General features: G+C 39.1%; 1 protein-coding gene across 1 annotated transcript; it reads left to right on the top strand.

Moving 5' to 3' along the window:
- Window positions 1-265: 265 nt before the first annotated feature.
- Window positions 266-4,841, top strand: LOC103130574 (C-C chemokine receptor type 6-like). The gene is made up of 2 exons (XM_007541996.2): window positions 266-361; window positions 2,807-4,841. Exon 2 carries the CDS (start codon window positions 2,813-2,815, stop codon window positions 4,064-4,066), a length of 1,254 nt encoding a protein of 417 aa, XP_007542058.1. The 5' UTR covers window positions 266-361; window positions 2,807-2,812; the 3' UTR covers window positions 4,067-4,841.
- Window positions 4,842-9,072: the final 4,231 nt, after the last annotated feature.

The raw sequence follows: 9,072 nt of genomic DNA, 5'->3' as shown, positions 1-9,072 counted from the left end.
TTGAGAGAAAAATATCTGAATCTTGACTGAGATTCCAGTCTGGACTTTAACTAGGCCGTTCCAATACATAGACATGTTTTGATCCAAAGTGCAGATTATGGAGATAAATGTGAACAGAGCGAATGTTTGGAGCATTACCTCCACCTAGTGGACATGCAGAGGAAGGACAGGAGAGTCAGACAGGTCAGACCTGTTCCTAACGTCCCTCTGAGTGTTTTTGTTTTCTCAAGCAGCGAAGCATCGAGGATGTTGATGATCAGTTGGATCATGTTGACCCAGAGAGCAGCTCTGGCTGAACGACCGGCTCCTCCTGTCTGAGCTTTAATTCAACACACAGCAGGACCTGGATCAGCTTCAGGAGGTGAGAATCCTGGTTTTGCATGAGAGAAATGTTGCAGAAAATTAATTTGATGTTGGATTTATTAGATAAAATCTCGACCATTTCAAAGAGTCTGTTGCTTTTATAGAAAGAGAAAAGATGTTTGGTTTGAATAACTGGAGGAATGTGGAGCTTCTACTGGACCAGCAGCTTTTCTTCATGGTATTGTTGCACAGTACTATGATTAATATGTTATATTATATGTTATATATTATTATATGACTTATGTTATAATTAAGACCAATAAATATTAAGGTCTTAATTATAATTAGAAGCAGAATCTCTGACATTGTTTCAGATGTTTTACTCGCCCAGCATCTTCCTGTCTGTCTGTTTTTAAACTGTTTGAATCTCTACGGTTAGGGTTAGGGTAAGGATAGGGTTAGGGTTACGGAGGAAAAGTTGTAGAAAAAATCTGGACGATGCTTCAAAAACTTAAAGGACAGAAAATATAAAAACTTTTGTTTTTTTCTAAACTTCATGTTTATCTTATTTTCATTTAACAAACTCATAAACAACAGACATTATTAAACGTGAGCTACAGGAGAAAATCTTTTGTCTTTTAAAATTGAATTGAATTGGTCCAAAGTTATGAGAGACGATCATTTTTTATCTTTCTCCATTTTATTCCAGGTGGCAGAGAATTTAAAGGCCTTTTCATCAGTTCAGTTTTTGTGTTTAGATCAAAATAAAGATCAAAATGATGTCTGAGCTCAGATCATGAAGCCTGGAGTTTTTCCACAGAAGTGAGAGTAATTATGTTGCAAGAAGAATGAATAATGGCTCAGAGAGTTTGGCTGCAGTCATCAGGTGTCGTCTGACTCAGCGCCTGTGACTCTTTGTGTATATTATGGTCTGGATTCCTCGGCTCCCGCTGGAGCGAGGCTGTATGAGGATAAACAGAAACCTGCTTTTAGTTCAGACTCTTTAAAAATATCCATCCTTCATCCTGACGTTTTCTAAAACATCACTGGGTCCAGTTCTAAAATGGTGCGGTTCTGGCCGGTTCTGTTTGGATTTACAGGACAAACATTTTAAACACCAGGTGGAAAGAAAAATCATCTGAAGGATTTCTGATCCAAACGGGTTCAATCCTTCAGCTTTATGGTGTTAAAGAATTACAATAATCCAGCCTTACGGTAACAGACGCACTAAACAGTTTTATTGGGTACCAGAAGATTTCTGAACTTCACTAATTATGCAAATGAAAGAGTTTTAGAAAAGTTTAATATTTAACTGACATATCAAACTTTAAGTTTCTTATGTTGAGTCACATTTAATGACATCAGAGTAAATGACTGACTGGTTTGTCCTGCTGATGTTCAGACCGTAAAGTTAATGAACTCCTTTCAGACAATAAAATTTGATTGCAAACTATTTTTAATTTTTGCTTTCATGTTTATTGTAGGCGATTCAAAGTGCTTCACATGATAAAAACAAATAAAAACTTTATATTGCAGTAGCAACATAAACACCTGGATGAGTTTCTCCAGACCTTGTTGGTATTTTAGTCTTTTACTCCTGAAATGTTCTTCAGGTGGTAGAAGGCCGACTTTGTAACTGTCTTTATGCGTTTCTGAAGCTCAGATCAGTTTAAAGCTGTGTGTCGACTCTTGATCTGTAAGAACTGCTTCAGTTTGTTTCTGCAGGAGTTTAGTGCATCTGTTTGTTCTGCATCTGTTTAGTGCGTAGAGCTGTGTGTCATCTGCATAGTTCTGAAAATGAATCGGATTCCTGGTTACGACCTGAACCAGCGCAGCAAACAGATACTGAACAGGAGGAACCCAGGACTGAACCCTGAGGTTCTCCACATGTCACCTGCTCTGATGAGGAGCTTAAAGTCCCTGATCTTTAAACCAGTTAAACCAGTTAAACACTGAACTGTGACGGTCAACATGCTGTGATGAGGTCCAACAGAACCAGGCTGTGGTTCTTCCAGTCTGTATTTATTTAGAAACCACTGAACACATCTGGCCAAACTCTTTTTGCTTCCTGTCAGTTAAAATTGTCTGTCAAAATTATAACTTAGCATCTACAGTTTTAGATTTTTTGTAACTTTCCTCAAATAAAGTGAACGATCAGCAACCTGCTGTAAATCTGATCTGATCTCCTGGTTGAACTGTTTACAATAATTCACTGATAAACTTTTTGTCAGTGTTAAGTTTTTGTCCAGGTGATTGAAATCATTTTCATTCCTGTTTGATCAGATGTTCAGCTGTTGGATGTTCATTTCTAATATTTCTCAGAGATTTCAGGCACCATGAAAAGAAAAGTATCTTAATTGTTCTGTGTAATTTTGGCTGTTTTATTTTAAAACCTTCCCCACAGTTACAGGTTGGTCATGATGGAGAATAAAGATCAGAGGCAAAATGGAAACTTGTGAGTGGAATCTCGATTGTTTCCTGATTTGTGTTTTCTCTGTTCCAGTGAAGCATGGAGGACTCAGCCGTCATCCAGGGAGGTTTCAACGCCTCTGACCAGGAAGAACTGCATGAGCCCTGCAGGTTCAGCAGCAGCAACAGCATGAACTGGCTGCTCAGCTCCTACATCTACTCCATCATCTGCATCCTGGGCCTCGTGGGGAACCTTGTAATAATCATCACTCTTACATGTAAGACCAAACACAAGCTGAAGACATATAAGACCAAAAACAAGCTGAAGATACAGGAAGTCTTCCAGCTCAACCTGGCCATCACCAACCTGCTGTTCACCGTGGCGCTGGCCTTCCTGATCTACAACGAGCTGACGTCGTGGCCGATGGGCCAGGCGGCCTGCAAGCTGCTGCAGGGATCCTACAGCATCAACCTGTACAGCGGCATGCTGCTGATCGCTGGGATGAGCGTTTTGCACTTCGTCAGCCTCTGCAGTCCTCTGTACAGTCTGACAAACTTCATAGAGATGAAACACAGCTTCATCGTCTGTGTGTCCATCTGGGTGTTTGCCCTGCTGCTCTCTGTCCCCACCTTCTACTTCTACCAGCTGTATGTGCCAACAAGTGAAACCATCCACATGCTGGAGGGTGAAAATCACAGCAACTCCTCAGCGTCGCCGCAGTTCGTCTGTGAGTTTCAGTTTGAAGACCACGACTTGTCCCAGATCGTGAAAGTGGCGGTTCCGAGCGTCCAAATGGCTGTCGGCTTCTTCCTGCCTCTGCTCGTCATCATCGTCTGTTACACCTCCATCATCATCAAACTACTGACCAAAAAGTTCATCCCAACTAACAGAAAATCCGCAAAGAAAACTGGTCAGCCTTTCGACCAAAACAACACAAAATCCAGAAACAATCTAACGGGGGCAGTGCATACGGTGACGGGGATCATGCTGGTGTTTGTGGTCTGCCACCTGCCCCACAACCTGACCCTGCTGTACGACACCTCCACCATGTTCCAGCTGGTGGCGTGTGAAGAGGCTGACCGCTTGCACACCGCCCTGTCCGTCACTGAGTTCATCGCCTACCTGCAGTGCTGCCTGAACCCGGTGATGTACGGCTTCATAGGCAAAAACTTCAGGCAGAACTTCAGGAAAACCTTCTGCTCAACCAAAAAATTGGAAAATGGATTCTCTCTCTACCAGTCCTCTACAAAATCGATTAGATTGAGCAGTTTCAAGAAACCTCCTGAAGATGCTCAGGACTCAGATGCAGAACGTCCTCTCTGTACTAAATCAGAGAGTACTGATGAGATTTAGATGCTCTGTGACGTGGATCATGATGAAGGCAGACGTCACCTAGCGAGTGAAAACATTTAAACTTTTGTTGTGACTAAATGCCAGTATGGATGTTTTAGTGACGACCATTAAAAAAAAGTATCAAACATCCTAAAAATCAGATGAAAGTTGATGAAATCTCTGCTGTTTGAAGGTTTTACATGAAGCTGACCTGCCTCATGTTCAACAGAGGAGCAGCATTCAAGACCTGCTGTTCAGGATTTTCAACCTGCAGTTACAGAGAAACTCACGTTTCAAAGTCTCTCAGGTTGTTTCACTGTTACTATTTACAATGTTTTATACTTATTATTCGCATTTTAGCTTTAAATAATGAAACATTTGCCTTAATCTACAAGTTTTACTCAGGGAAAATCAGAGTTGGGTGTTCAGTTCGAAAAGTGATTCATTGCCTGCTGGATGTTTTCAGTCCCTGTTGTGACTGTTGGACAGTTAATGTCTGAATATCTATTGCATCGACTCTTTCACTCTGGAGAACGTCTCTGCAGACCACACACATGCTGGACACAGAGTGTTTGGATCGGCCTCAGTGATCAACACAATGACCACTGGAGGAGTCGAATCCTCTACTGGAACATTTGCACTAGTATAATCTACCAGAAACAATGTTTACCTTTTATCTCCTATGAAGTTTAATGTTTATATCCGACGTCTGTCTGTCTGTCTGTTCACATGGTTTGGTTAATAAAGCCGATTGTGAAGCAACCTGAGGTGAACTGAGACTCAGACGGTGAAGGGAGGAAACAACCTGCAGCTCTTTGAATTATTGACTCTCATTGATGTTTGTCTAATAATCCCTGCTGGGTTTGAGCTTAAAGCCTGGAGGCGTCTGGAAAACTCAGAGCAGATCAATTAATGATGAGGAACATCGTGGAGCAGCAGGAATGAAACGATTTTCACCAAATCCTGAAAACAAAAACAAAAATCAGTTTAATAAAATCCTTCTGGCTTTCAGATTATCGATAAGGCAGAGGAAGAGCTTTGGTTCAGATTTATGTTGGTTGTGTGGAGCAGCTGCGAGGCGTCAGCCTGTTCCCTGGTGTGAACAGATTGATGTGGTTTGCTCCCTGCCCTTCATGTTTCAGATGCTTTCTGGCTGACGGGAATTTGTTCTAATAACGAGGTAAATAGTTTATGAGAACAAACATTTCTTTCATTTTGTACTTTAGACATCAATCAGCTCGAGAAAAGCTTTTATCAGACTCAATATGGACATTTTAGGCACACAAACATCTTCAATCTGTGGAACTGAAACATTTTGTTTCTCAGGATTCTGAGTTTAAGTTAAAGATTCAGATTTTTTCATAATTCTCACATTTGATGTCAGAAGATTAAAGTCAAAATTCGGATTAAAAAGTCAAAAATTCAGAATTTCAAATAAAAAAAATCATTGATAAAAAAGTCAATATTCTGAAATTAAACTCAGAATAAAGGATATTCTCTGCAAACCTATTCTATTCTATTAAAATTATAAACATGAGGAAAAAATGCAGAATCGTTTTATTGATCATTTGTAAAGTTGTTGAGGTTTGAAGACAAAATGAATCCAGTTTCTAAAGTTCCCTGAACCCAAACAAAGATCCGATTCTTCCAGAGAAACGAGTGAAAACCGCAGAGCAGCGATGCTGACCTGATTTACGATTCTCCGTCACGTTTCGTCCTGGCAGGCCGCCTGCATGCCTGAGAGGCAGCTCACTCAGATACACCCGGTACCGACAAACCGGTCCGAACCGTCTGCAGAACACAGCCTCACTTATCTAGAATTAAGGCGTGTTGGAGAACAGGAACCACTGACATATTCAGGTAAACATGATCTGAGTGTTTATTTATTTGTGACAGCCGCTGGCGGAGATCCATAAACTGGAACGTTTCTTAAGACCAATTCTGGGGGGTCGACAAAGTTTCAGTGAAAAGTAACGTAAAATGTGGTTTAAAAAGTTTTTAAACCACATTCAAGCTGCAGGACCAAAAATGACTAGGTCTTAAGTCTCACCTTTTCAAACAGGCTTTTAGAACTGTTAGTTCTGTTTTAAATTGTTAGTTTTAATGTTTATTTTGGTACCACTTGGTGCAAGATGTATTACTGTACTGTACTCTACAATTTATTTTTTTATTTCTTATTCTTTTTATATAGTCTCTGTAGCACTTTGAGATTTCTTTGAAATATAAGGTGCGTTACAAATAAAATTTATTATTATTATTATTATTAGTAATGCACATCAAACGTGTTTTTCTCAGTAAGCAACATGTTGAGAATTAAAACTAAAACTCAAATGTTGCTTTGTTCAGTCTGACTGATCTAATCTCTGCTACACCTTTACAAAAATTTAAGGTTCTAAATAAAAAAGTTTTAATGAGATTAAAATTCCCCATAAACACTGATTTATTGAAATTGGCCTGGATGACTGCGAACAAATAAGTAGATAGAAATAAATATCTGGGAAGTATCATAACTTAAACATAACGCTTAAGACCAGGGTTTATTTTGAAAAATATTCAGATTTTATTTTGTGTTTTTAAACGCTCTACATTGAAGAAAATGAGAAATAAAGGCAGAACTTTCTGTTTCTCGGCTCCCACACAGAGCTGGTCCAGTCCTCAGCCCCTCCTCCTGTTTCAAACTCTTCTAATTAACTAAAAGAGTTAAATATGAATGAGATGTTTCCTACCTTTGACTAAAAAGCTTCATGAAAAAAAGCTTAAGCTTAAGCAACGTAGCAGTTTTGCTAATGAGGCAGATTATCATGATTCAGCCAAAGTAAGAAATTAACGAACTGCAGTCCGATCTTTACTGTTGATGTGTTTCTTCTTATTGAGCAGTGAAGGTAAATAAAATGTTTACATGTCTTTTGTTTTAAGTATTTACTTACTGGAGGGTTTATGTTAGTGCTGCAGCTAACAGCTAACAGCTAACAGCTAGCTCCTCTCCGTTCAGCGCTGCTGTTGCTCCTCCTTCACTTTGGACTGAACCATTGTTATAATAATGGTGGGGGGGACCTGAAAATTAATTCTTATTTTTTTCTGAGATAAATGGCAGATTTAGTTCGTTCTTTGTTTCTTTTGCTTTTTCATATTGACATTATTTAAATGCAAATGTTTCTTCAATTATTTTTTTGGGGGGGTCCGGACCCCCGAACCCCCTGGGATTTACGCCTATGGTGGCAGCAGTGAAGCTGAAAACCTTTTATACCTGGTTTTATTGAAAGCAGATTATTAAAGACAAAGAAACAATAAATGAAGCAGATCAATGAGGTTTAAAGTAACATGGCAATAAACAGCCTGACGGGGGAAAACTTTCTACTCTAAAGATTTACTGACAGTCTAAATGTCATCAGGCTTGTTGTTAACGGTGGAGTTTGTTTCCTATGAAACATAAAAACCTGCAGAAGCTTCATCAGCAGGAGGCTGGAGACAGGGAAACGTTTCATTACCACTAAATCTAAACCTTTTTACAATCATCCTCAGGAAAAACGTTTTTATTTTTTAAAAACACATTTTTACTCTAGACTTTGCTTTTAATTAACTAAAATTGAAAGAAAGATCAGCCCAAATCCTGTTCTCTTGATTTTTTTCTTTTCTTTTCCTGTCAGGAAGGATTTATTTGTCTCTTTTGGGGGAGACGTTGACCCTGTTGCCGTGGTAACTCAGATTTTCTCAGCCTGGTTCCTCCTGACATGGTTTAAATGTCTTCTGTCCTTCTGGGATCTTCTTTTGTTTGTTCCTTTAATTACCATCTGTGCTGTTAACACATGTTATCCTTTCTGCTTTATTGATCAGTTTAAATGGTTTTAAAGGTTTTAATTATCTTTATAACTGGAGTTTGTTAGTTTGACATGCAGCTTTAACGTCCAGCCGTGACTGGAGCTTCTCCAGTCCGTCGTTTGTCATTTTGGTTCCAAAGATCAGCAGTGATTAAAACATGAGGAGGGAAATGATCCAGACTGAGTGTTAATCATCTTCCAGCTTCCAGGTCTTCATTTGAATGTTTTTGTTTCTCTGAATTAATTTTCAATTAACGTCCATCTATGATGTTAATGAGCTGCAGCCTCAGAAATCTGCATGAAAAGGAAGTTAAATACATCCAGTAATGAGTTTCTGTCGTTTCAGGCAGTCAGAAGATGGATGGATGGAAAAACAGCACATTAAATATTATAATGATAAAATCTGTATTTTCTTTTTTTCTCAGTCTCAGAAAATGTTTGAATTAAATTCAACAAAAAACATTGAGCAAAAAAGCATACAGCGCAATGTAAGTTCTGCAGTGCTTCACTATCAGAGACGGTGGGGACTACGTCCAACTTTTATCGACACCTTGAAAGAAAGCACAAAGAAAAGTAAGCTGTGTGTAAAAGTGATATTAGGAAAGCTAGCAAGTTAACGTAAGCAATTTCCTCGGTATCAAAATTATTCTACCCGGCCATCACACAGTTCTTATTTCAATATTAGCTACACATATTAAGTTAGCTAAAGTTATACATGTATGCTTTATCTTTTAGGGTGAATGTTCTCCTTTCTTATCCGCTATTTGCCACCTAGCTTGATGCACAAGTTGTCACCTAGTAGTGTTTGTGAAAACATGTCGGACATTACTGATTTAATTTAAAGAAGTGTTGATTCGTGTTGTGCATGGACAACGCTGTTTCAATTACAGCTTTCCTGAACATGTCTCCGTATTTCTGTCGGCTTCATGAGTGGATTGCAGCACATAGGTGGAAGCAGAGCAAAAATAAAAGTCTGAATAGATAATCGTAATATATTTGGGTTCTTGTTCAATACTTCTCATGAAGGAGGAGACTGATGTGGAAGTCTCTACCTATGTTTATTAATAACCATAATAAGGTGACGCACGTAACCATGACAGAACGTAATGGTTCGTCATGGTTACGTTCTGTAACGTAACCATGACGGAACGTAATGGTTCGTCATGGTTACGTTCTGTAACGTAACCATGACGGAACGTAATGGTTCGT

The sequence above is a fragment of the Poecilia formosa genome, unplaced genomic scaffold (assembly GCF_000485575.1).
Source record: "Poecilia formosa unplaced genomic scaffold, Poecilia_formosa-5.1.2 Scaffold649, whole genome shotgun sequence".
Lineage (NCBI taxonomy): Eukaryota > Metazoa > Chordata > Actinopteri > Cyprinodontiformes > Poeciliidae > Poecilia > Poecilia formosa.
This window is presented reverse-complemented; position numbering and strand designations above follow the sequence as displayed.